The sequence below is a fragment of the Nipponia nippon genome, unplaced genomic scaffold (genome assembly GCF_047370975.1).
Source record: "Nipponia nippon isolate SJK-2023a ecotype South Korea unplaced genomic scaffold, ASM4737097v1 scaffold_4, whole genome shotgun sequence".
Classification (NCBI taxonomy): Eukaryota; Metazoa; Chordata; class Aves; order Pelecaniformes; family Threskiornithidae; genus Nipponia; species Nipponia nippon.
The window spans coordinates 35,526,826-35,553,998 of NW_028262358.1; the positions used below are offsets into that span (position 1 = coordinate 35,526,826).

The 27,173-nt window shown below is 41.2% G+C and overlaps 1 protein-coding gene across 7 annotated transcripts in view; it reads right to left on the minus strand.

Moving 5' to 3' along the window:
• Nucleotides 1-7,833: 7,833 nt before the first annotated feature.
• LTBP1 (latent transforming growth factor beta binding protein 1) overlaps nt 7,834-27,173 on the minus strand; it is a 210,468-nt gene continuing 191,128 nt past the window's right edge. For all 7 annotated transcript variants that reach the window (XM_087776963.1, XM_087776965.1, XM_087776964.1 and 4 more), the window contains 4 exons: nt 24,871-25,041; nt 13,900-14,022; nt 10,137-10,286; nt 7,834-8,869 (listed from right to left, as the gene is read on the minus strand). In XM_087776963.1, the coding sequence (XP_087633089.1) occupies nt 8,700-8,869; nt 10,137-10,286; nt 13,900-14,022; nt 24,871-25,041 (614 nt within the window). In that variant the 3' untranslated portion in view covers nt 7,834-8,699. The remainder of the gene's footprint in view (nt 8,870-10,136; nt 10,287-13,899; nt 14,023-24,870; nt 25,042-27,173) is intronic.

The window sequence follows — 27,173 nt, forward strand, 5'->3', positions numbered from 1 at the left end:
TGTGTGTATGAGCTAGCTTTACATGAGCTAGACCAGCTGCTCACAGCCTGGGGTAGGAATTGTGTTGTACAGGGAGATTAAATAGTTTTTACTTCTCATGCATCAGGAAGAGTCCTCAAAGTGTTAGTCAGCTGGGCTTTTTAGGTGACAGCTTTTACTTTAGGCTAATGGGTGCTTTTAAAATAGCCATTGTCAGACTCTAATTGCTCTGTGGGAACCTTTAAACTTGTAGCATGTTTGTTTTTACTCTGATTTTGGGTTCGGGCTTTTCAGTTGCTGCTGTGTTCTTTTTCTGAGGCTTCACGTTTCACATTTCTCCCATTGCAGAAACACAGATTCTGTCTTCTTGGAGCTGTTTCTTAAGAACGCTCTTTCCCTCCAAGAGTTGTGCATTTTCTTATCGTCCCTTAAACGTGAGCGGTGTGGCACTTGAGATGCTGTGCTGACCTCTAGTGACAAAGGCAGGAGAAAAAGCATATCTTTGCTGTTAAAACCCACGAACGGCAGGCTTCCCCGGAGCCCTCCTCTTTTCTGCAGTTTTCAGCCCAAACAAGTTATAAGAGCTTAATCTCTCCTGCTCAGTCTCCAGCCCTTTATGACATTTGCTTATATTTCTGTCCAGTTGTTGACCAGCTGGTGCTGGATTCAGGTCTTCTGCTGGTTGTGCAATTCTATTAATTTTATTAATATTTATCAATTATAAAATTGAAAAATTTTGCGAGCTGCTGATAGTTCATCCCATTTATGATCCTACAATAAAATACTTTATATAAAGATAACTTTTAAACCCCAAAACCCAGAGTTCAAAAAGTTTGGTTCGACTCTTACTATTTGCCCTTTAATTACAAGTACATTTTAGTTCATGTTTCGTGTTGCCAACAGGGACGTTGGAAGGGTTCAGTGAGATACTACTTGTTTTGAAACATAGAAAAAAATTTGTAATAGCAAATTTCTCCAGCCTTGCTAGGTCTCTTTCAAAAGGCTTTAAACACTTTATTCCTCACAGTTTTGAATTGTTTTATTTTTTGAAATTTTGAAGCATTAGAAAATTGCTGTGGTTCTTTATATATTGGGAACATAGTTACTCTCTTTGTGAGTCTCTGAAGTCCGTGGAATTGCACCAAAAATAGGGAGGGAAAAAGTTAATATAGTGATATTAACAGATACTGTCAATTGCACTTGTACAGAAGAATGAAGAGATGACAGTGGCAGTCACAGAGAACTAAAACAGAGACATTAGAAGTATAAGGGAATCATAGTGAGAAAGAGCTGCTGCAGGGACCTTTTGTTTGGTCTGCCCTGGAGGCTGGTAGACCTGTGCAGGGGGCTCTTGCTCAAGGTCCTTGCCCTTGAGCCCTGTATGCTGCTGAGTCTCTTGGAGCTGTTTTGAGTTAGGTGCTTAGACAGGGAAAATACCTATAGTGTTAGACTATCTATCTTATCTTCCTTGTGGTACACATTTGCAAGTATGTGGTAGATGTAATGTTTTTAACAAGCACTCAAACATAAACCAAGTTTTACTGGATGAAGTAAGGGTCAGCCTGGCTAAAAATAGTTACTGCTGCCTTCTGGTGGAATAACCCAATACCAGAACTATTACCAGATGTGAAATTAATATATATGTCTGGATGCACTATGTATTGTTTCATTCAATAGTGAAACCCTCAAAAGCTCCCTGTCATCTGCTTTGTTTTATATTCAATGTAGTGAAATGTACTAACATTGCAACGAGTAATATACTTAATATGTAGTTCCTTTTTTTTTTTTTGTTTTCAGCTTAAGGGAATTTTCAAACAATAATTCTCTATTTTTCTTTATTTTTTGGAAGAAAATTACATCTAAGTATGAGTAAATGTGAATGAAAATTCCATGTTCATTCAGCTCACGGTTGAGCAAATCAGAGGATTTCCCTTTCCTGTTTTATTTTTGAAACTTCCTTATTCTGTGTTTGCTGTTTAGCTCAGTTGATGCTGCAGGCCAAAGAAGAATACATTCATTGCTAAAAGCAGACTTGAAATGAACACGAACATGCCACATCTCTCTGGGTAGTTTTGGGAAGAATACAAAGTTGACTTGGTGGTGGTGCCTTCTATTTCTGTGAGAGGAGAGACTGCTGTGACAGATGTGATCAGTTTACCTTAGCGGAAGATTTGTCTTAGTACCGGATAGTAGCTATCGGTTTCACCACATGCCAAATCCGTATTTAGAGACTGAAAATTACTCTGTGGAGTCCAGTGCCAATGAACAGGAAGGAATGGGTGCATGGGCTGCTGAGGCTTTGGGTCATGAGCAAATGACAGGATGTGCTGGAGGCAAAAAGCAGAAGCAGGACTGCAGTGAGGACTGGCCCTGGAAAGGGGTGTGAAATGGGACAGAAAGTGGGGAATGCCCTTGTGGCCAGAGCTGAGCTGGATGGCTGCCTGCAGTAGGAAGGGGAGGTGAGGATCCTGAGAATGATGCCCACTGACAAAGCGACAGGAACCATTTAGATGACAGGAAAGTTTAATTCAGTTTTAGGTGGAAACAGACTATCCTGCTGGGGATTTTGGAACACGTCCTACCCACCCTTCCGGGCAGTTACCTCCTGGATGAGAAGTGGCAGAAATTAAGCTTTTAATGTGACAGAAATAAAAAAAATCCGCTTAGCTGTACTCAAAACTTTTCTGCCAGAGACATTCCTCATTAAACACACATGGTGGGATTTTTCAAAAGAGCTCGGCACAGCCTTTGCTCTGCTCCCACTGGAATCCACGGAGATGCCACAGGTTTCGATGAGAGGAGAGCTAAATCAATATGGAGTGCTTTGGAAAATCCAGCCCAGAATGGATCCTGGCAGCGTGAGTAGATAGGGATTGGAGGTGATGCTGAAATTGTCACGTAGAAGTTTTCCATGCTGGCTAGCAGTATCCTCTCCATCCCCTTTGGTTCAGAGCTAATGGAAAGCAGTGTGTGACAAAGCATGACTTGAGGGGAAGGGAAAGTCAGGGTTGAAAGAAATAAGAATATCCTGATTTCCTCCCTCCTCTGTGTCTTTTGTCAGGACAAAAACTTCACTGCAGAACTTCCCTTCTACCTGAGGTTGTCACTTAACTCTTCAGGAACATATTGGTCAATAGCAAGCAACAGTGCACATTGTGTGTAATGCTCCTTCTGGATGGGATTCTCCTGAGGTGGGCTGAGCAGATTGGTGTTCTGTTTTCTCCAAAGTGAAAGGCACACTCCTGGCATGTGCTTAGGTGTGGGAGAAGAAGGAAAAGGGGTCATGTCCCCTCTGTCAGGTTCCCTGTCTCACATAAGCATAGGGAGCAGAGGCTGCTGTGTGAGGTCGCAGCCTCTTCTCATGGAAAAATGTAGTTTGGAAGGGACCCCTGGAGGCACCTAGTGCAATCTCCTGCTTCGGACAGGGCAAACTTGAAAGTTAAGGTTGCTCCGCTGCTGAGGCACAGAGGTATCTTCCCAGCCCTGCAGCTTGAGAGGGAGAAGAGCAGAGCAGTCACAGGCCCCAGACACAGCTGGGAAAGAGCATGCAGCCTGAAGACTTCCATTAAGAGTCTCTGAGTCAAAAATACGTATCTGGTGATTCAGTGGCCTTGAAGAAAATCTGACATGGCTGACATCCTGCATTTCTTTGGTTTACGCCATTCTTTCCCCACCAGATAGTAAAAATCACTTACTAATGCAGGTCATCACAGGCTAATCCTGTTTCAACACGTCCTCTTTTTGGTATGTGGGCGCTTGAATGGTAAAGGTTGGTAGGGATGGGTTGGTGTTGGGGTTCAAGATCTTTCACAGCTCGGTGTGCCAGCTGTGGAGGTGGTGCCCCAGGAGGGTCCCAGTTTTCTAGTTCTGCTGCTATGTGAGGTTATTCCTGCAGGCGAATGCAGTGACTGTAGCCTGGTCCTTGGCATTCTCCCCAAGAACGCTGTTACCCTCTCCCAAGCTGGCATCATCATTCATTGAGAAGCCTTCAGCAAATGGCTGATTTTCCTCATTCACTCACTCTTAGTTATTCTGCTTCTCTTTTGGACACGTTACTTAGCTTCTCTAGGTAAATTTAGATCTTCTGATAGAAAAAGCTGTATAAATACCAAATAATGATCTCGGAAGTGAGCCACAGCCTCTGTGACACACAGCAATTCACCTCTTTGCTTGAATTGCTCCTTAATAGCTCCCTTGGCCTGCTTGGTGTTAGCAGAGTCCCCAGCAAGTACAAACTACTCTTCAAAGTGGGTGGCATTATTAAAAGAACAATACTGTAGTCTCTTCTAGAGGCAGCAGTGGGGTTTTTAAGTTTGCTGTGCACTTTGAAGGAATGCACTGTGGTTCAATTGCTGGCCAGATCAGGCCCGTGACACACTGTAATGGGATCGTCACCTTTCCTTTTGAGAAGTTAGGACAGAGTGCCAAAGCCAGGAGCCCCTCTGCTGGCATTTGGACATCACTTAAGGGGCAGTGAGGAACCCAAAACTCTGATTCAAACCCCCATGAGGGTGAGGATCACTGGGAGCTAATAGGTTATGACAACCACTTTGGTGCCTTTAGCGTTTTAGGACTTCTCTTAGTCAGGATTTTATTTGAGTGTGTCAGTTGCCACTGACTAGCCGAATATTTGTCATGACTGCCAGTTTTGTCTCTTGGATTGAAATGATCTGTCCAGCTGTGACTGTTTTTTCTCAAGGAATGTTAGCGCTCACTTTGAATAGTTTTAACATTGGCTAATTTTTTACTGAATAGCATCCCAACAAGAAAGTATCTATTCACATCAAATGTCTTTCTAGCTGAAATGTGTGTCAGTCACTCCAGTTCTGTATTAACTTCATTCTCATTAACACAGCAGCATTATAAGGGAACTAGCAGAATTTAGTTCTACCATGTCAGCGATTTTATTTTTTGTAGCAAGGAAATGGCTGGCTGAAGAAGGACTAATATTTTTTTTTAAAGGGTCCATATGGATGTAAAAAGTATTGGTGCCATTTGGTATAAACTGTAATCAGTTCCAGACTCGGCTGCGCTCAGAAACTTGAATCATGGAATTGTAGGTGGTGGTTTCTGTATTTTTAGGGCTCTCACCTAAACCGCAGCTCTTGTAACAAGTAAATGGCTACAACTATGGTGTCCAATCCCTCGTCTTAATGATGTTAAGAAAATGTTTATTTAACTATGAATCAAAATTGTATTCCTGAGCCCTGCAGCTTTTCAGGTGAAATGACAGAACCAGGCTTGCTACACTGGGGCAAAGTAGGTGGGCTCCAGAGGCTCAGGTCAGATCGGCTGAATTTCACTTAATTCCTTCAATTGTGGTTCCTTTGTTAAAGCATTTCTGAAGGCCTGGAGCCAGGCAACGTGGAATACTAAGCACTGGGATGTAAGTGGAGTTTAGGCTGTTTGGTCTGGTTTTGGCTCCCTGTGTGTGTTTTAAGGCATATTTAGAGTAAGAAGAGGCAAAAGGGAAAGGTAGAAGCATGCACGAAGTATGTTGTTTGCTTTTATAGTGTCTGTAATAGAAGAGTGCGGCTGTGATGAGGACATGGCTATTGGACCAGAAGAATGTTTTCAGGCTTCACTCAGGGCTTGGGTCAACTGCTGCCTTCTTGAATCCAGCGGGGGAGATGGAGGGTGGCTGGACACACCAAAACCTCTTTTGTGAATTGCTGGTAACAGAAATTGATAGGCCAAGAGGCCACATAGGCTTAGGTTTGCTGGTTGGTTTGTTTTCTGTGGAACCAGAGCCAGTGTACACCATCTCTCTGAACCCACTGGTAACTTTTAACCCTGTGACCATGTGTGTAAGGCAAGGCAAACGAGACGAAAAGGCCAGTATAGTCTGAGGTCTGTGAAGTTTGATGAACAGCTAGAGACAAGTGACCCAACTAACCCTCCCTGCTGAGAGGATGGACAACATTTGGTTTGGCAGCAGTTGTGTCAACGCATGCGCACCCGTCACCCTGTCCTGGCACCCACAGCTGCAGATGGGTGCTGCCTGTGCTTCTTGAGAGTGGCAGAGATGCAAGGAGCTGGAGCTGGAGTTAGTCCACTGAGGAAAGAGATACGAAGAAAGGTTAGAGGATTTCAGGCTTCGCTTTAGTTTTGTTGCTCACGGAATAGCTTGGGTTTGGATTGGGTTTTTTTGTCTGAAACGACGCAAAGTTGAGGGGGTGGGAGTGTGTATTGTCTGAGAGTGGCAAAGTCCCAGGCTATTCTAAACTTGTTTTAAAAAGATGTAATAAATCAGCAAGGAGCCAATCTTGTGGCTCAGAATTACATGCTCAGTACAGTGTCTGTCCCCAAGCAAAGACTTCTAAGGGTACTGAAGTTTGAGTGTAATTTCCTCAGCTGTCATACTGGTGTACTCCCAGGAAAGGCGGAGACTTGTACTGCCATTTTAACTCCCTAGCTGGGGAAGGATTGAAGGAGTACTGGGATGTTGAAAATCTGAGGCTGTGGTGCTGATTGCAATGGCAGCTTTGGGGCCTAGGCTGTCTTTCAGAGGTGAACATAGCCAGTTTCTGAAGCAGGAGGAGGCCGTCTGGAGGTGGGGGGGCGGGGAGCACCCTCTTGTCTGTGAATTTTCGTGATAGCTGAAAGCAGACCAGAGCTCATCTTGAATCCAGTGAAAGGTTATAACCGCGACTTTGGTTTTAATTAAGATCATAGAATTAACCTTAAGCAGGACAACTAAGAGCTCTTTAGTCACAGAATTCCCTAGTAAGACCAGACCTTCCTTTCCTTCCGCCTTAACCACTGCAGGTAAGCAAGAGTTAATTTTTTTTTTTTGCAATTACACACCAGCTGCAGTGTTTGTAGTCTACCTCTTTTGACTGAGCGACTGGCCCTCCACCCCTCTCCTGCTTAATTCTAGAAAAGTCAAGGGAGTTGGGCACTTTACAAAGAGTCTCTTCCTTAAAGATCCCTCCCCCCACCGTTTTATTCAGAAATTTTTCTTGCATTTTAACACACCATCAGATCTGAAATGCACGATATCTTCACTAGTCCTAGTGTCAAATTCCAGCAGATAGAGAGGAGGTGCCTTGGGAAGGACAGATGCTTCTGCACGTTAACAGGCACATGGGCGTTAATGAGATCTACTGAGTGCGCAGCACTGAAAGGAATACAACTTACGATATTTTTGGTTCAGTGGCTGACCTAAATATTGGAAAAGAAATTTGATTCAGAACCAAAACAAGTATTTCTTTTTTTGGTGAAATGAGAAATAAAAAAATCTAATTTTCGGACAATTGGACCCAATTTGACCCACTTTTTAAAGTCTCATGTTATCCTTTCCTTTTAATGCTGGGCAGGTCTAAAAGACACAGCAAAAATGTTTCATTTGGAAAATGTCAAAAGGACCTGTTTCGGGATTTCCAAAGCAAACTCTTTCACTCTGAAGAAGGTCAAAGTGAAACATCTGTCAGTCTCCTAATCTCCTTCTCTCCTTCCACTGAAAAACAGAGCTGATGGGAAGGTACAGTTCATCAAGAAAAGGAAATTCTCCCCCTCCTCTTCAGTATTTTCTGAAAACCAGGCCATCATACTGAAGAGCCTTATTTGCAGATTTAGTGGGAAACATGCCTAAACCAGGAAAGAAGAAAAATTCCATGGGAATCAGCTTCCAAGTCAAACAGTTTCTGTAGGTCTGTGTTTGAAATCTTCCCTCTGGAAGCCTAACTTCAGGCATCAACTAATTCAGATTCTGGTCTTATTAAAACAGCATGAGAAGGAAAAACCAGCCAGACAACTATTGTAATGTAAATTAATTCTAGTACTGTAAACACCTGAGGGGTTGATTCTTGTAACAAACACCAATAAAAGAAAAAAATGCCTACAATTAGTAAATAGCTTTTTTCTAAAAAAAAGGTGATTTTATTGAGTTTTAATATACAGCTTTAATATGTTAGGGTAATCATACAAGATCTCTCTTGTGTTCAATTTACACATTACAATACAGACGTGAGCTAAAATCTTTTGTTTTAATGTACAAAAGGAATCCAATGTTGTCCACTAGCAGCTTTGAACTTGGCAAGAAAGGTTCTAAAGACTTTAAGTGCAGTAACAACCATACAGAATACAAAATGAATATAAGGACTTTTCGCCAAGGTATATAAACATTTGAAAACAAATGGTGCCTGCTCCACAGGGCAGACAACTAGCAAATTAAAAAAAAGTCACTGACCAATGTTCCAGAGAAGGAGGAGCATTACCCTGTGTAACAGTTCTTATAAAATGTCCTAAGAATATCTGTATCATAGAATTTGTACTGATCAGAAAAAAGGTCTGAAAAGAAACAGTAGGCAAGGAACGGAACAATCAAAAAATGACATAGTAATATAAAATATTTCCATCACTATTTAAATGCCAAATTAATCAAGCAATAGTAAAAAAAAAAAACCAAACCAAAAAACCAAAGCTCTTCTGTTTAAAATAACAGCACTGTTTTGCTTGTTTTCAAAGATCCTTTTTTTCTTATGAACACACTAGGATAGTTGATTGTTTCTTTAATACAGAGTAATGTGTCCATTTGGTCTGTCACTTCAGTGATGCTGATATACAATCAGCCCATCACGTCTCACCTTTGACACATTTTAATGCTTTTCTCCCCTTACGTTCGCTACTCCGGTGCCTTCTCTTCTCAAGTTAAATACTTTTCTTCCTTTTCTTTATACAGTGCAGAATATATGGGCTTAGGATATGGAGGTTTTCCTCTACTCCAGTTCACTGTCTAGTTCTGAGTTCAGTGGTGTGCAGTAGTTTGGCTTGTCTGAAGGTATGTACCCTGGGAGACACAAACACTTGTACGAACCTTCTGTGTTAATGCATTTGGCATTCTTGCAGAGAGACATCCTGTTGTTCAGCTCGTTGCACTCATTCACGTCTGCAAAAAGGGGACATCAAAACACATGCACTTAAGTCTGGTGTCTCGGTAGCACTCATTTATTTCCAGCATTGTCAGGGGTAGAATATGCTGTATGAGTACACTGAGAACTATATTTTCAGTTCAGATCAGGTGGAATTAGGCTGGGTCAAAAGCTGTTACAGATGAGTATTTTATTGGCAAGAGGTGGAAGTGATCACAGGACATCAATAGTGTATTAAATGGCCTGAAACTGTTAGATCACCAAGTCCAAATTCAGCCTAAGCTGCAAAACAAAAATTTAATAACCACTTACAGGTTTTTACAGGACGATGGAAAAGTGGCTTATAAGAAGCTCCAAGTCCTTAGCATAATATCTGTATTTTAAAAACTCAAATACTTTAGGAGCTGTTGGTGTTGTCAACTAAGTAGTTGTGAACAGCAAACTACCTGCACTCAATATTGTGCAGCACTGGCCTGAAATACACAGGAGCTACATCTTTTCTCGCTAAGGAGGTCAGCTTGCCATAAAGTCCCAAAGATTACAAGGCACGCAGGCAGCTTATCAAGATACAACTGGGAGACCACAGCTGTGGTTACGAAGCGTAATGCTAAGCAAGGTTAGTACAGACCTTAAACTGAAATACCCGCGCACGGTCTCTACTAGGCTTCTACACTAAGGGGTGTTGTTTTGCTTCATCTTCTCACTGACACTTGCCGTTCCTGTGTTTTGTTGTTTTAATTGAAGATATAGTCATTAGATGTTCCGGTCAGTAGCTGTGCAGATTTGCTAGTTTGAGAGCGAGAGGAATAGTCTGGGCTGTTGACTGTTGAAATCAGTGAGAATCAGGGGCCAAACCCCACCAAGGGGTTATCTGCATACTTAGGGGATTCAGTCAGTCTAAAAATCTGCTCCTAAAATTACTCTTCTGCTCTGGATCCAGTTCCATTCTCTTAGCTCACTAAAGCCTTTGAAAAACATTTGTTCTGTATATTGGTGTTAAATTATTGATATAAATTTAGGCTTCATTACATAAATGTGTGTCTGCTCATTTCTAGGCTCTTAATGGAACACAGCTGTAATGACTTAAGATGAACTGAGGAACACCAACATAGTTATTTCTGTAACAATATTTAGTGGCCTCAGCAGTAAATCAGACAAAGTTGGCATCTTTAATATAATTCAGGTGATCATCTGTAACCCCTTTGTTCTAGCCCCTCCTTAGAGCAAGTGACTGAGGAGACTGACAGACTAACAGAAGAAGATGAAGTAATACGCTGTCCTCACCAACACAAGTCATTTTGGCCATGTCCAGGTGATAACCGTCAAAGCAGTCACAGGTGTAGCCTTCCTGGACTCTTACGCATCGGCCATTTTCACATCCATTCAGAATACCACATTCCTCTGCTTGTAACTCCTCAAAGCTGTTCAGAAAACCTGGGTGGAGAAAGAATTGCAGACAAGTAAGTAACAGAGCTGTTGAATCAGTATACCCAAATGTCTGAGAGAAAGTCAGACTCTCACTATACGTTTACTGGAATGTGACTTGACTTTGCAGAAAATAGGTCAGCTTTAGCAGATCTGCACCATCTGGAGTTTTAAATGCACTAGAAAAGTGCTGTGATACGTTTCAAGATGAAAACTGACTAACTTTGTGAAGTCTTAAATTTTTAAGTTGTGTTAAAAATCTATGCTTTTTTGGTAAAGGAAACTGCATAATTTGACAGTGGATTTTTTTAAAGGATAAATCAGTGTTTTCTAAATAGCACCTTTTATTTGAATTGGTATGTGTATCAACCTTTACGGAAACAAAGGTAAGAAGTGGTAGTGCAGTTTGGAGTAAAAGTTCCTTAAATCAGTATTCTAGAAAAACAAGGTGTGTGTAGGAGGGAAGAGATGCATTCTAATTTACCTAGAAGAAAATGTATTTAAAAAAAAAAATCAATCTCAACTGCCTTAAGAAAAGTAAGAAGAAATCCGAGACTGCTTTCCTGTTGTGGTTTTGGTTAACAACCCTTTGGCTGGTACTTCAGCAACTGGTGCCAGTACAAATACCTATAATCTACCAATTGCTCCTTGTCATAATTCTAGATGGTGAGCAGTCAAAGCCAAAGAGTTGTCTTTGTATTCAGTGGTTTGTACAATGCCTTTTGTGCTCCCTGTCTTAGGGCTTTTCTGACAGTTATGCTTCTATGTATATGGAAGGATTTATACTTAAAATATTGTTTGACATTTTTCCATGTTCAGAGGTTCTCTCTAGGACTGAATTGCTCCTCTTAGTCCTGCATGAGTTTTTTAACTAGCTTTCTATTTGTGAAGCAGCGATGTAACAGGACTGCAGATGGCAGCCCATCACATCAAAAAGACTTTTGAGGAAAAACTCAAGAGCATTTGGGAGTTGGAGGTTTACCAGCATAATGGATATATAGCATAGAAATGGAGGGGAAATTGGAGCTGGAGCGAAGTAGAGTAGGATACATCTCCCCGTCTGCCCCATAACAAATATAATTAATATACTGACTCCACAAACAAACAATTGGTTTATCTAAAATCTGTTTGCTGATTTATATTGTTGCAGCAGTTGTGATACATAGATTTGCAGTGCTACCTAGGAATATGAATTTCTCCCCTTCCTCGTGCCTGTCCTCTTGCCTTTTTATATTTACTCCATCCTGTCTTGGTTCTTGAGGCTTCTCTTTTCTCTTGTTCTGCTTTGCCTTTCCTACTCTGCCTTTTCCGTATCGTCCTCCACTTAACGTCTGTACTGTCATTTCCTCCGCCCCCTCCCCCCCCCCCTTTGACTATATACATTGTTTCTATTATCCTGGATTTTCTCTTGCGTGTGGGAATTCTTAGTAAGGTTCATGCTGGTCAGTCATACACTGAATAAATTCGGGAGACACTGAACACATAATGTGACATAAGTACCTGCTGACATATGCCACATCTTAAGAACATATACAATATATAGGACGTATACATGTGTACATTAAGTGGGAAACATTACAACCTTTTCCACAAACCTAGTAAATCACATCGCAGTGCAACAGTACAGAGGATACTGAGCAGACTTGTCATGATGTATGGTTACAATGTAGTAAGAAACGAGAACATAATGGAAATTGGTCAAGTCCTCTAATAGAGCTTGCAGAGGGCTCATGAGGGTCCTTTAAAGTGAAGATCTTTGCTAATTTAGAAAACAAACAGTGCCAAGAAAGGGAAAAGTGCTCCCCTAAATACACAGATATTTTTTAATAGGATGCCTTTTAAGAAAAGGCATAATTTATTTGACATGTAGAATATATGTACATACATATATGCATGTACGTAGGCATATGTACACACAAACACATATTTTTTTCTCTCTCTCTCATAAATACAGTATGTTGTAATTTTAACTAGCTAAACCCAATATATTTATCACTCAGAGCAAGTTCTACTTCACAAAACGTTCCACTTCAAAACAGCTGGATGAGACCTGGGTTGTAATTCTAATGTGTATTTGCTTCTGTAGAAGTTGATTACACCTAGGTGACCAATATTACATTTAAGTACATGGCCTGCCACGGGATGAGATGTATTGTCATGTTCCTTATACAGACCACAGCAGGATTGTGACTTTGAAATCTTTGTGCCTTAAACATGTGGCAACTATATCTGTCAGGGAATATGCCTCTGATCAGGACAGAGTCATACAGCTGTGTGGTTTGGAGCTCCTTATGCATTTGCTTGCCACTGTATCCGACTCAGTGATAGGATGGGAGCAAGAGATGAGCTATTAAGCCTCTGTCCCTAAGACAGTGGACTTAGCTGTGGATTCAAAACTGTCCACAGTTGTACTGTATTTATTCACCACTGCTTATAAGTTGCAAAGTGCTTCTTTCCCACTCAGTATTTTATCTATCACACTGGTTACTCAGTCATCTTTCTGGGCTTTTCATTGTGTTGGGTAGTTATCATCTGTGTGACATTTCAATTAGACATCAACACTCAGTTCTGTTTAATTGAAATCATCTGGATATAAAGAAATAAGACATTTTACAATTCTGTGTAGAGCTAGAAGGTCATTTAGGTGCTAAATAGAAATGAACTCATTAACCTGATTTGTGTAGTTCTGTATAAAGTGCAATGTGCCCAAGAAATGCATATCACCCTTCTAATAGTGTGCTGTAATCCTCCTGCCCTGTTTTGACCTATTACTGTTACTTTAAAAAGAACTCCTGGTACAGGAGAAGCACTTCGGGAAGAGCATAGCGGCAACTTGTAGGCCATGTGTATAAAGCACGGGGAGTTACCAGTTACTTCCGATACCTCCACTTTTCTTCTCTAAAACTGTGACGAAATATGCTGGACCTGTACAAGGTGGCTCATTTTGTGGCAGATGCTGAGATCTGTAAGAATTCCTCTCCCGCAAGTCTTAACAGTGAGCTGGGCCAGACCCGTAACAAACCCTGATATTCCTGAAGTACAACTGAGATGCTGTACACAATCCCCCACACCCCACTTGGCAGGCCGTTCCATCTAGCCTGAAGGCTATACGCATGCATACTCTCTGATCATACTGTGCTGTACATTTTCTCCGTTGAGCGAGAACGACTTGCATGCTCTCCATTTCCCCCATATAAATTCTGCTGGAAAATCATGGAAAGCTGGCGTGAAGGGATTTTTTTTTTTTTTTCTTTTAAACTAAATGCACTCCGAAGAAATCTGTCCCATGCTCCAAAGGAAAATTAATTTGTGAGAAGGAAAACTGGCAATCCTTTTGACCTTTAGCTGTAAATCTGTTGGTAAATACAAATTCAGTACACTTGGCAAAAACTATTTCACTATATTAAAAATTAATATTGTGCTCTGAGCCCAACTGGACTCTTATACAACACTGGCTCTTGAACCAGAACACCTGACTGAAAGCTAGTGTCATAGGAATAACTAAAACATAAATAGGCCACATTACTCAGAAGCAAACAGAAGAATGAAGCCAGCTACAGGGAAATAATCCAAGTTACAACCCTCATTTCAAGTATTTTACATAACAGAGAAACTTGCTTACGGTCTTCAACAAAGTATGGATTAGTTTCTGGAGTGTAGTGCTCCTCAAAGTCAACCAAAGCATCTTGCCCATATGGCCGTCGAGATCCTGGAACAGGAATGTTGCACAGCTGGGCATAGTCCTCTGAGGGGGGAAAGAAAATAGGATATAAAACTAATCACACTTGTAACACAGGCTGCATTACATTAGTCCCAGTGAGCTGTGGTTCGTATTAGCTGGAAATAAACTTATCTTCCTAGAAACACCATAAATCTGCAATTTCCACAAAGCATTCTCTCTTCAAGAAGAGTGTCATTAAAACATTAATGAGCCAAACACAGACTATTAAGTCATAATAGGGATAACACCAGGGATAGATTTGAGTCAATAACTGTCCAAAAAGTTATGGGCCAGGTTCTTCTGGCCTGCATGGGAAGGAAGAGCAGAGGGACGCCGTGTATCCCGCTGCCAGCGCACCCCTCTCCAGGGCTAGCTATGGCTACACTCCTCGTTCTGGTGGAACAAAGGCTACCCCAGACCACTGCGGCTGCTAGCAGAAGCCACCCCGAAGGAAGCAAACTGGAGCAGGTGGGGCCAGGTATCTGGCACCGTTGGTCAACGTGCAGAAATCACAGAACGAAAAATCCTTCTGAAATAGCACACGCTCATCTGCAAACTGTATCTTCAAACCACAGGCTTAAGTATGAGTGCTGTTCAAAGTCTCCCTGGCCGTGAGCCTCAAAGGGCAAGGGGAAATACACAGGAGAAATTTCTGCCTCTCTCCAATAGCTAGACTACACAAGTTGAAGCAGACGAAAGCAACTCTTCCTTTTAGGTGTCAGAGTCCGTGTCTGAAACGCTGATACAGAGTTTGATTTTTCATTTGATTTATTGTGTCACCTCTGTTTCCATTACCCTTTACTAAAATATATACAAGACAATTTATTTGAAAATAGAAACGTTGTTAAACTACAGCAATCCAGGTGCGCCTTTACTGTTGCTACAGACTATTTAGCATCTGTTTCTGTGAAGATTGCCTGGTGTTCTGAGAATCAGGCAGAGTAAGGACGGGAAAGAAAACCACCAAAAGAGAGAGAGGAAAAAAAGCCCTAAGCAGATACAAAATCCAAGAACTGCAGATGGTTACAGAGCCAGAAACCTCATGCTGTGTAGAACTGTCCCAGACAGCAAATAGTTGGATAAATCCAGACTGCCTCTAGACAGTGCAGAGCACAGCCCTGCTTGCTGCCCAGCATTGTCATTTTATTTTCACAGGTAGCGTCTCCTCCACCTGGAACGGTTTTATTTTGTACTGAAAACAACAAAGCGTTCAAAAAGTCTGTTTGAATTCTGTGATCAACAACTTGGCTCTTTGAGAGCATAAGAGTGCACATCGCAGAACTGTCATGGGTGCCAGTCCGAGTCTGCAGAATGAAGTCCCCAGAGAACTTACAAATTACTGTAAATCTCACCACCTTCTGCTTCAAGTGCAAGGTGATTTCCAGCAATGTGCATCCTTCCAGCAATGTGCATCCTCCAGAATATATTTATACACAGTAATAATTATATTCAAACAACCCTCTCTTCTTCCAGATGAAAAAGTACACTGCCCAAGACAGACATCCCATGGCACATGAAACAAAGCCAGCATGAGAAAATAAACGCCATATAGCAAATATTACTTACATCCCTTAATGCACAGCTTCCCACTGAGATACTATGATAATGAGCATAATTTTAAGAGCTGTCATAGGACCAGAAACACCCTATTCTTCCTTCCCCACACGTAACCCCCAAGAACAGGCACGTATGGGGACAGCCAGGTTATCATCTCGGACTGACTCCTTTCATTGTTTTGCGTTGCGCTACTCATTAAGCTCGAGGGCTCCGATACGTACTCAGAGAAAAGCTGTGCAGAAGTGTAAAAAATAGAAGCACTTTCTCGCAGATGCACACAAATGTCCTTGGCAAAGCAAATCCAGGCTCTACCGCAAAATACTAATCCATCTGGCCTGTGTGAAAGAAACCACCACACAAAACCAGTCAGTGAACGGCAAGGGGACAAGGCAAGCAGTAGGGATCGCTACTTCTTCCACATAAATGTGATCTGATGGAAAGGATTGGACAGAACCTGGACATTGGCTTCTCAGATGACTTGGTACTCATTTTGCACTTAGTGATACTGGTAGTAGAAACAATGTTTTTCTTCTGAAGGAAGCAGTGAAAACATTTGAAAATCCATAGCCCTGGAGCTCTCATGTCCATGAGCGTTGGGTAGTGTGAAGATTGTGCAAGACTATTTTATATTGCACATTTGCCAATGCAAAGTTGCTTATTATCTAAAGAAGAATAAAGAAATGTTGACAATAGAAACTTGTTTCCTGCCACGCTGGTCCTTCGCCAGTCAAGTTCTGGATGCCTGCAATTTTAGGTCTCATTATAAGTAAATTAGTGGCTACAAAATGATGAAGAGCTGTTTTAGGGCATACTGTAAACTTGGTATTTGTTACAAGGAGTTGTAACTATATCAAGGTTTTCTACAAGGCTATACATATAATTGTAATATCTATTAACCTCTTGAAATCTATTACGCTTAATTAACCATTTGTTAATACGCTTTAATATTTTAGTAATTTATGTATTATTTGTATATAGAGCTTTAATACAAAAGCTGACAGAGCATGAATAGTCTTAAGTCACTTTAGAATGTGTACACCTATCCTCCTTATATATAATTTATATCACTGTTTTGATGCATACTGTGATGATTTGGAATTACCTATAATACTTTCAATACTCTATGTTCTGTTTAGTTGCCCAAGTAGTGTAGACATTACCTCTTGTCTTTTGTAATATGTTGATTCAGTTAGTAGGTGCTCAGGAGATAAGCTGAAGAAGAGCAACAGCAACCCACCTAAGAAACTAATGGTAGACATTCAGGACCAATAACAATGGCAAGTTATCTATGCCACCTTGCTGAGCTTGGTTTTTTTTTTTTTTTTTTTTTTCCCCCCAGGGAAAAGGGTGAAGAAAAGAGCAGGCAGAGAGGAGAGTACAAAGACTGAAAAGCATTCGGGGGACCACATTCTGGAAAGATCACGAGACCAGGGTATTTTGAAATAAGGTAAACTAGAGACTTGGATGCCTGAGAAAAATGAACCCATCAGAGTCCCCCTCTGGAGGACAGAACAAGTTACAGCAAGACAGATGTGTACATACAATTTCTGTTGTTTTAAACTTTTCCCCTTGCTATGCTGTGTTCCTACAGTTCAAATTGAAAACAGTATATTTTGGGTCACTGTGCTCTATGCTGGTCACAACTTTCCAGGGAAGGGAACTAAATGAACAGAGTGCCGTAAGGTTTGTGGGTAAAAGCAAGACTGGTGCACAGAAAGTTGCAGCAAGTATACAAATGAGAGAACAGCAGGATACTGCTGAGGGAGATGACCGTAGGAGACTTAGGTCACGGAACCGGTAAGGGGGCAAGGGAAAATCTGTAACTACCCCGAATGACAAAACATTGTAGTTGTCACAGAAATTAACGCTCACTTTCAAAATAATCTTTCATGTACAGTAAAAAATATGCATTTTCTGTAATTCACAATCAACAATAAAACCCCTTTTCTATATGGATTTATTTTCTCTGCTCGCTCATCTCCTGGCTGTGGTCAGGGACAATACAACTTTGGTTCAAGAGGAAAAAAAGACTTGTGTTTTTAATATAATCTAGTCTACATTGCTCCATGTGTTTCTATGTTTTTCTCATAACTTGCAAATGAAGCATTGAGACAGCTTGTTGTGTAACTTAGGATAGCTATTATAAAAGGAAGCTGATGTATGCTTCCAAAAATGTAAAGAACTTTTTTTAAATCAGATGTGTGCATATAAAACAAGCGCGCTAGGGGATTACAGCTAGACGCACATGCGTACCGGCACAGAGGTTAGCCGTAATTGGTGATGAAAGCTAAGCTGACAGAGACAAGCAAACATAAATTGGACGGACTGACTGGCTTTTGGGTGCTTGTTAGCACAAGTGCTGCTGTGCAAATGTGCATCTAATTTGCATATACAGTTGTTGTAACTGAGCAAGCCTGTGTGTGCCTTATTTGTATTCTCTAGTCCAAAAAATACTCCGTATTTCATGTATGTGAACCAAAATATTATATAAAAAAGCTTTTCCTGATATAGCTGTGAAAAAACTGCACCACAGCCAATCCTACCTCCTGCCCATAAAGCAAGCTTTATGTCTGTTCCAGCTCCTCAGAATTGTCACCATCACACACACAAAAAAAGGAGCCAAAGCTATCAACACCAAGGCAGTTCCTTCAAAATTATTTAAGAATGCAACAGTTTCACCGTGGAAGAAATCACTGGAGAGAATGACAAAGCCAAGAAAGCATTTATGACATGTAATACATGTCCCTTCCCAACCAGAGGTTCTGGACGTCAGTCTGAATTGGTTAAACTTACGCTCTCTCAGGAGATTGCATCATCTGTGAACCAAAGCTGAAGATATTTCTGCTTTACATGTAGATTGTGCTGTTTGAGAATTTAGATCATTTGATATCCTCCATGAACAGATGCTGAGGTTTGTGGTGGGCAGCATCCACATATATTCAACAACTCTTGGTGCTAAAGAAAAAGGGAAGGGTACCAGTCCTAAAGGATTTTTTTCATGAGTTAAGAAGGATATTCATATCCTCCCATGGGGATACTCTAAATGAAGTCACTGAGGAAAAGCTCACAGTGGATGTAAAACTCTTGTTAAAACTGAAGTAATTACCAACTGATTATTTCAAAACCTCTTGGTAGTCACCTTTGGTTCCTCAACTGAGGCTGCTCAAATTTCCTAAAACAATCTTCTGTCTCCTACTGCTCGAGGTAGATTGTTAAAAGTTGTAGTAAGAGTCAGGTTGTTTCTGCCACAACCTTGGAAATGGCTTTCTGACTCCTTGCTGACTCCCATGTACACTTGGAATGTGAGGTTCCGTAAGGAAAACCCTTCCAAGGCCATTCTGCACGTCTCTCCTAAACTTCAGAAAAAGCACTGAAAATCTTCATTAACAGAAATGAGAGCAGCCAAAAATCTGCGCAACTGACTTCAAATACTCAAGGCCCAATCACTGTAATATTTTGAGCCCAAAAGATAATCCATTTGTCCAGAGTCCTTACCAGAAAGGAAGGAGGCTCAACGCCATCCGAAATGGAAAGATGAAGCATGGTCTCTAGGAATTAATCCAGTGCCTCCCTGCTGATCTTTACCATTGCAAAAGAGGACAGATGGAAACTCATCCTGTACACACATCGGTCTTCCCTGTACTTCCAGATCTTCATGAGTGACGTTAGCCAGAACTTGAAGGGAACACCATGTTCTCATAACATGAAAGCTCAGCCCAGAACTAACTCATAATGTTTACAAAGGATACACTGAGTTCCTTGCAACAAAAATGCAATCCAGACAATCTGTCCTGCCAGAAGGGGTAGAATTCAACAACTACGTGTAGGCATCTCCAAGGGTCTGCACCGGAATTAGTCATCCAGTGTCCCTTTTCAGTCCATGGAAAGACGTAACCACTTCTAGGACACCATCTCATCCTAAAATTGATGTTTAGAACAGGTCAGAGGAATCTAACGCTCAGGGTGCCTATTTCTCTTTCTTGATGGAAGGGGAAACTGGTAGGACCAGCACAGATGTGGGTTTCTGTGTAAAAAAAAACTGTGAAATTGGCCAAGAGAAATCCTACATGAGACAACACCCCAGATGATTCACATCACCCACTACCTACCTCAGTGTCCTCCTAGGCTGGGCTTTGCAAATGCTAAGGTGGAGATAAAGAGAAACTTCAAGTACAACATGAGTCTTCAGCAGTTCTTTATACGACTCCTAGTCCCACAGAACATCTGTAACGTCTACTGACTGGAGTTCTACCGTTGTCCTTTCTGCAGCTCTTCTAAGCATACAGTGGTTCCATAAAAACCCACAAACTACCAGAATTTAAAACTTACAGTAAAAGAGTACAAGGTATGTATGAGGTTACACAAATAAGCACACTGATAAACTGAATGCTGGTGTCCTTTACTGTTGCCTAAGAATGTGTTCATGACGTTATTTTAGTAGTCGGACTACCAACAAGTTCTTAGTTATAGAGGTAGTAATGTACCCCCACGCTCAATAAATAGTTATTAAAACATCTGTTAAAACTGCAGAGTCCCAGTCCTGCCTTACTCCTTTTTCTGTATTAAAACTTCTCCAGGCAGCCACGTACAGAAGAAGGAGGAGAAAGCACCCTCCTTAACAGACCGGCATATCTTTAGTTCAAGGGCACCTAATTCCACCTTCCTAGCATCCTAAGCTGTTATGGAAGCAAAGGTGGTACTGCACTGCGATAACAAACTCCAGGACAGGTTTCCGGAGATCATTTTACACATACAAAAATAGGCAGTCTCCTTAAATTAAACACTGACCCCAGCACGCCACCATACTCAACGTTTTCTAGCTGTTACTTGTATCTCCTCCCTTCCAATTTCCTGTACCCTGTAACAATACACCACCTTGTGTAAAATCCACTCCAGTCCCATAAGGGTCTCACAGGACCTTCTGGAGGCTCAGCAGGTTTGTAATTCAGGTGTTCCATGTTCAGGTTAACATGAGATATGTACGGCCTTATTTTAGATGCCAGATTTTTTCAGTCTTGGCCAGTTGCTCTGTTTTCTGACATGGATGCTTTGACCCTGCTGCTAAACCCATCGGTGCCTGTCCTGCTGCCAGTTACTGAGCATGGACTCCGGATGGAGACAGCTGGGTCTTACGGCACTAACAGTAAATTGACCAAGGAAGCAGAACTTCCGAAGGAAGGTCGTCTGCCATTTTTTTTTGGGGGGTGGGCGCAATGAAGAAATGATGTTTTGCTTTTGTTGTCTAAAACAAAGGTATCCAATTGTCTAATTTTCCTCAATTGGTCAATTATTGCAGATTGCAAATGACAAACCTCAAATAACACAGAGGTTTCTTAAGGATAATTACTAAAAGTTCTTTGGGCAAGTACAGCTTAACACCACCATGAGCCCAGAGGGAATACAGTTCAGTTAACATTTTGGTATTGGATGCAATCTGTGCAAGCCTTTATCTGTGCTACGATGATATCATAAGATCATAATGTTACAACCAATGTAATTGAAAACAATTTGTCTTTGCTTCCGTTGTTTAATGACAAGAAGGCCTGCCCCACAAAATGGTTGGTACAAGTAAGATGTACTCACAGTCACATCACTACAGTTCATGTTCGCACTAATTTTGATCAGGATTTTGAACTAGTATTTTGAGTTTGTTCCTTGATGTTGTCATCAAAATACTTATCAGTGTTATTGTTGTTAAGATGTTGCTGTTCAGTTGCAATACTTCAACAGGTGCTACTTATTTTTGTCTCAGGCTCTGATGTTTAGTGTCATTTTCAGTGGGGTTTGTTTGATCAAGCACCCATTAGTAGTTTTTAGAAATCTCAGCAACTATGTAAATTCTGTTTTCATGCTGATGAAAGGCTGGATTTCTTTTTCATTTATATGGATCAATACTTACAGAAGTTCTCTATCTTCCTGCTGGTTTTATGCTGGATGCTACTTAAAAAGGACATTTAAATCTTGTCGTGAAAAATGGAAGTGCTTTCAAGAAAAGCTGGGACACAAAAGGTAAGGGTTATTTTTATTAAAGCGTGACTTTGTTTCAGAAGGGACTTCAAATGTATCACTTATGGTGGTAGGCCTGTATTTCCTTCTAAGGGCAGCATCGAGATCCTCAAATACAAGGGGAGTATAAGCAAGGTAAAAGGAGACCACAGATCAGTGAATGATCTGTTCTATTATCCAACCCATTTCATGGTGAAAGTCTTCCGGTGATAACGCTTTTCACGTCCCCAGGTCTTCTTTAACATGTGTTACAAATCTTCAGAATGCCCCTAACTTGGGAAATAAGCAAACACCTTCAGTAGTAAATCCGGCCAACACAATACACAAGTATTTAAAAATGGAGACATTCCAGGTTCCCCAGCCAGGACTTGAACCTGTGACCTGCTGGCCCAGAGGTGTGAAAGCACTCTCTCGAGCCAATGATATCACTTTAAATGCTACAAACTGAAGACATGTCAAATGAATCATTTATTCAGTTCAGTCAGCTTTAAATTTTTCTTGGTAAATGTTCCTGAAAACAGAGAAAGGCTTCCAGGTTTCTGTGTGTGTGCGTGCACATGTGTGCAAGGACACACGAGCGTATACCACCTCCACTAAGAAACGCAAGCTTGCATGTTTGTTCTGACATAATAAAGATTCGATATGCTTTAATTTTTTTAACCATCTATGTTCCAATCTATAATGATGATTTAAAGTATTTGGGATCAAAGTATGCCTCGTAGTTTCAGTTAAAGCAGATAATTTTTATGTGAAGTTTAATATACATTGAAAAGTATCTTATGTCTGGAGGAAGAAAGATATTATGATCCAACATAATGCTCTTCAGCTTTGAGTGAGGGTCATCCAAGTGACACTTAGCATCATGTTATCCATCAGGAACCTTTATGTCATTTTTCAAATGACTTTCTCAAGTTTCTTCCCAGAACTAGTTGGGATCCTCACCCCACTGTTGTCACAGGATTGCTGCTCCAGAATCCTGTGGTCCTAATGACCAAACCCTGTCTAATTTCAAGCCTAAATATGTCCAGACTGAACTTGTTCCAATTTTTTTTCTCACATCAGCGCTGCTATTTAACTTAAAAGCTTGTGGGAATCCTCCATGATCATGCTGTAGTGGAGAATCTTACCATTTGCAGCCTTTGTTCTGCATCTAGGTTTGGCTTTTTTCATCGTCCCCTCTAAGACAGGTTCTCCCTTCCCTGACCATCTTGGTAGTCCTTCTCTGTTCCTTTTCAGATTTATCCTGCTTTAAATGTAACTAGCTAGAAGTCTTCAGAAGCAAGTCTCATACCTGCCTCAACTCTCTCTACCAGGAGCAGCTTTCCTTCCTTCTCTCAGGATTGCATGCTTGCATGACACAGATGGGTCACTGTCACCATGTAATGAACTTTGTACAAAGAAAAAATTTATTCTGCTTTATCTTTCCACTTGAGGAGCTCCAGCTCATAGCAACAATTCTTGCTGTTAGCTATCGCCCTGTATTTTTTTTACTATTACATTTCATTCCATTGCAATTGTTATTCTAGCAGGTATAGTAATTCAACGCCTGGGAATGTTATCCTATAGGATTTGTTCTGACAAAGACATTTCAGAGATTCCCATATCTTATAAATCAAACTGCTGTTATGCCCCGTTTTTCTTCTTCAGTTTCTTTCTGGGGTAAGCATCAGCCAGCACTTACTTTAGCCAACATCATCAAAATCAGGTACTTTTTTCAGTTGCTGCGCTTCCAAAGCAAACTCAAACAAGTAAAGATATATAAGAACAGGCTCAGGGACCTTGCAAGTAAATTATAAAAACATAAAACCCAAGCAGACACAAACAACCACATTAATGCTTCACTGAGCTTCTCTATGTAGTTTTAACTCCAGGGTTCTCGCTACAAGTAAAACGTGTACGGCTTTAGCCACAACATTACGGTTAGAGTAACACAAGCCCAAGGAAAAATCCAGGTATGATATGAATAAAATGCTTTACTAGTGTAGCATGGTATTCCTACATGGAAAACCACCTTACTGAAAGACACATTTGTAGTAAGAAAGCTACATCCAAACTAGGCCTTGGAATGGTTTATACGGGGGAAGAAGTTAGGATGGTACCAGGCCGTATATAGCAGGGCTGACATATCTCAGGCACAGCATGACATATACCTGGTCTCTTCTCCAGTCCCTAGTCCCCAGAAATAAGTCTGTGTGTCGATGACAACATTTCTTTCTATATCCATTTAGCTTTTGTAGTCACCGCAAGAAGCAGCTTCTACCTGAAATATCTTGGAACAATGTCTAATTTCTAAACACGTAACCAAAATATAGTCTTTTAAAAATCATAGAATCATAGAATGCTTTGGGATGGAAGGGACCTTTAAAGGTCACCTAGTCCAACCCCCCTGCAATGGGCAGGGACATCTTCAACTGGATCAGGTTGCTCAGAGCCCCATCCAGCCTGGCCTTGAATGTTTCCAGGGATGGGGCATCTACCGCCTCTCTGGGCAACCTCTTCCAGTGTTTCACCACCCTCATTGTAAAAAATTGCTTCCTTATATCCAGTCTGAATCTACCCTCTTTTAGTTTAAAACCATTCCCCCTTGTCTTATTGCTAATGGCCCTGCTAAAAAGTCTGTCCCCAAATACGGCTGTCAGCCAGCTTTCTTTAACATTAAGTTATATTCCCTGGAAATTCTTCAGTCCTTATTGGTACTCCCTTTCCCTTATCTATCTTAAATTGCTCATCTATACATTTCATAATATCTGAGCATATAGCCATATAATAACAACTCATTCTTTGATCAGTTTAGTGATTCTAAACCACAACTTACCAGATCCTTATCAAGCAAACACATCTAATTGCAGCCAGCCTGGCAGAATATCACACTGAAAAATGCATCTGAGTGTATAATACCAGCAGCAAAAATCCAAAACAGTTACGTAGCCTGTTGAGTATCATGCGTGTGTGTGCACATGAACCGTATCTGTATTTTCATACATGGTTTTTAATCTGTCAGTCATGTTAAGGAACTCTGCTACTCTTAAAATGCCCTCCTGTTTCCACCAAGGTTCTAAATTGCCAGTCACTGATAGTTCCACCTGAAGGACACGGGTCCTGCAAGTGCCAAAAAATAAAAGCAGCTACATTTTCAAAATCCAGACTGTAATGATTTCCCCTTAGTTAATGAGAAAAACTTCCATTAGTTCTTGAAGGGTTAGGTTTTTTGTTCTTTCTTATGTTAGTAGCCCTAGTATAAATACAAGGGATTAAACTGATTAAGTATTTCAGATTTCATTCCGAGAATTGACATGTACGTTTCCTCACCTGACTCCTTCATAGGACACAGTGCGCACTGCATGCCCCAGGCTTCACCGTATAGGCAACAGCACTCAGTATATGTAGTCTGCTTTCCAACCAGAGGTCGACTACAAACAAAATCATCACTTAGATGCTGCCAGCAAAGATCCTGGTAGACCTCAGTTTCTTCAGTTTGTTCTGATGGAGAAGACAGTATTAGATCATCATCATCATCACAGCACTGTTATTTCAAAACGGTACTTGCACAATGCAGAATTTTCTAAACTTAGATTAGAAAAATAACCTCGCTTTACAGAGTTAGCTGAATACAAATTTAAGCTTAGAAGTCATGACCATTTTTAAGTGCCTGAGGTGGCTCATCCCTTGAGTGATCAGCTTTGCAAAAATCTTAAAAGGTCCTGATTTGGCACTATTAGGCCAATTTAAAAGCACATTGGGTTGGACACCCACGAAATAAAACTTCAGTAGTCATGGCTGAACACTTAACACTGACTCAGCTCTGCTCTCATGGAAGTTAACAGAGCTTGACAAAAACCAGTGTTAGGGCAGAGGTGAATATTTGGGGAACTCCATCCATGGAATGAATCTTTACAAGCTGTTATTTTGCTTTTCTTATATTGCCGTCAATGGCATCTGAAAGAACTTCTACAGCTAGGGCAGAGCTGAACAAAACTTTTACATGGGCTCAATGGGGGACTGGACAAATACTTGGAAGAGAGCCCCATTAACTAAACAGACAAACTACATCAGCTCAGGAAATCCCCTGAGCTGAAAATAGCTGGAGGCTGGGAGAGTGCTGGGGAGGGTGAGGAGAAGTATTGTTTATCTGCTCTTCTGGTCCCTAATCACCCACTTACAGCTATTGTTAGAGACAGAATACTGCTGTGAACTACTGTCACATTCTTATGGACATTAACAAAACCAAGTATTTTTGTCAAAGCTGGAATATTTCAGAGGCATACTAGTTCTGACAAAGATCTCGGTAGGAACAATTTCAAGTCCTAGCAATCTGATCGCTGCTGATCGGAGGGAGAGGAACTGTAAACTTAATCGTCCACTTGGAATGTAAAAACCTCAGCACAATTCTTTTGTAAAGACATCTGCAAAGTTTTGATTTTGTTCCAACACAACGGGAAGAGTAACTGTTGTCATAAACCAAGGTTCTGTTTTGTCTGTGCGTATCTATTAACTGCATTTTTACATGATGCGCTGGTGCATGGGTAAGTATAGAACTGAAACCTAGCTCAAGAGTAAAATGGTGAGTTCTGAAAGTGCAAAGGTGATCAGAATTTAGATACCTACTCTGCTAAGAACTTGCCAGAATATGCAGTGAAGAGCAGCAGTGGGTCTCTGCAACCAACTCCAAATTCTGCTGGCAGCAAAGGAACCAGCCTGCCCCCTCCTCCTCCGCATTAGGGAGGACACTGCCAGTAATGATACCAGCCTTGTGTGCTTTGTGCTGGGTGAGATCATTGCTGTATCAGCCCCAAGGTCGCATGACGGAAAACCCTTTGGGCCCTTGCATTCACTTCACATCCTAGATGAACCCAAAGGACAATCCTGCTCTTGCTTTGTTTAACTGAAGATTGAACAATAGAAGTGCTATGGTTCTGTCACAGTTTCAGGCAAGAGGATGACCACATTACTCCTCAAAAGTATCAGTCTTATAATTTGGAGTGACTAAAGCAGGCATTCAGTCTGTATTCCCATTTCCTTTCACAGAAGCATCTTAGGAAAATTCACTGCAAGTTGCAGGGACCAGAAGTCTGGATTTATGGCCATACAGTGCCAGTATTAATCAAACCCATTGTAACATTTCTTTCAAAGATGCGGGTGGCATAGACAAAGCTGTGCAGACTGCATAATGCTCTGGATTTCCGAGACGTTTCTAAGAATCTCATAATATCTAACATTTTTTCTGAAACCTGTGTCTACTGAAATCGAAAGAACATGCAAAAACCTTACTTTAACAGTGACGCTGCAGCCCACAGCTTGAAAATGTGAGCTCAATGTACCCTCAATACTAACCAATTGAAAGCACAGATACAATTTCAGCTATTTCCTCCTATATCCTGTTATTCCTGTTTTTATTCCTTGTTTTGCTAGAAGCAGTCACTCACTCCGAACTGAATCTCCAGAGTTGGCCCACAGCCAAACCCCAGCCTTAGTGAGACAGCAAGCGGGCTGTGCCTCGTTACCTACGAGGCTGCATAAGGCAGAGGCAGAGCTGGTGCATCGAGGGGCTGAAGACTCCCCAGCCCAAGCCTAATCTCATTAATACTTCCAGCAATCTCCTGTCTGCATTGGCA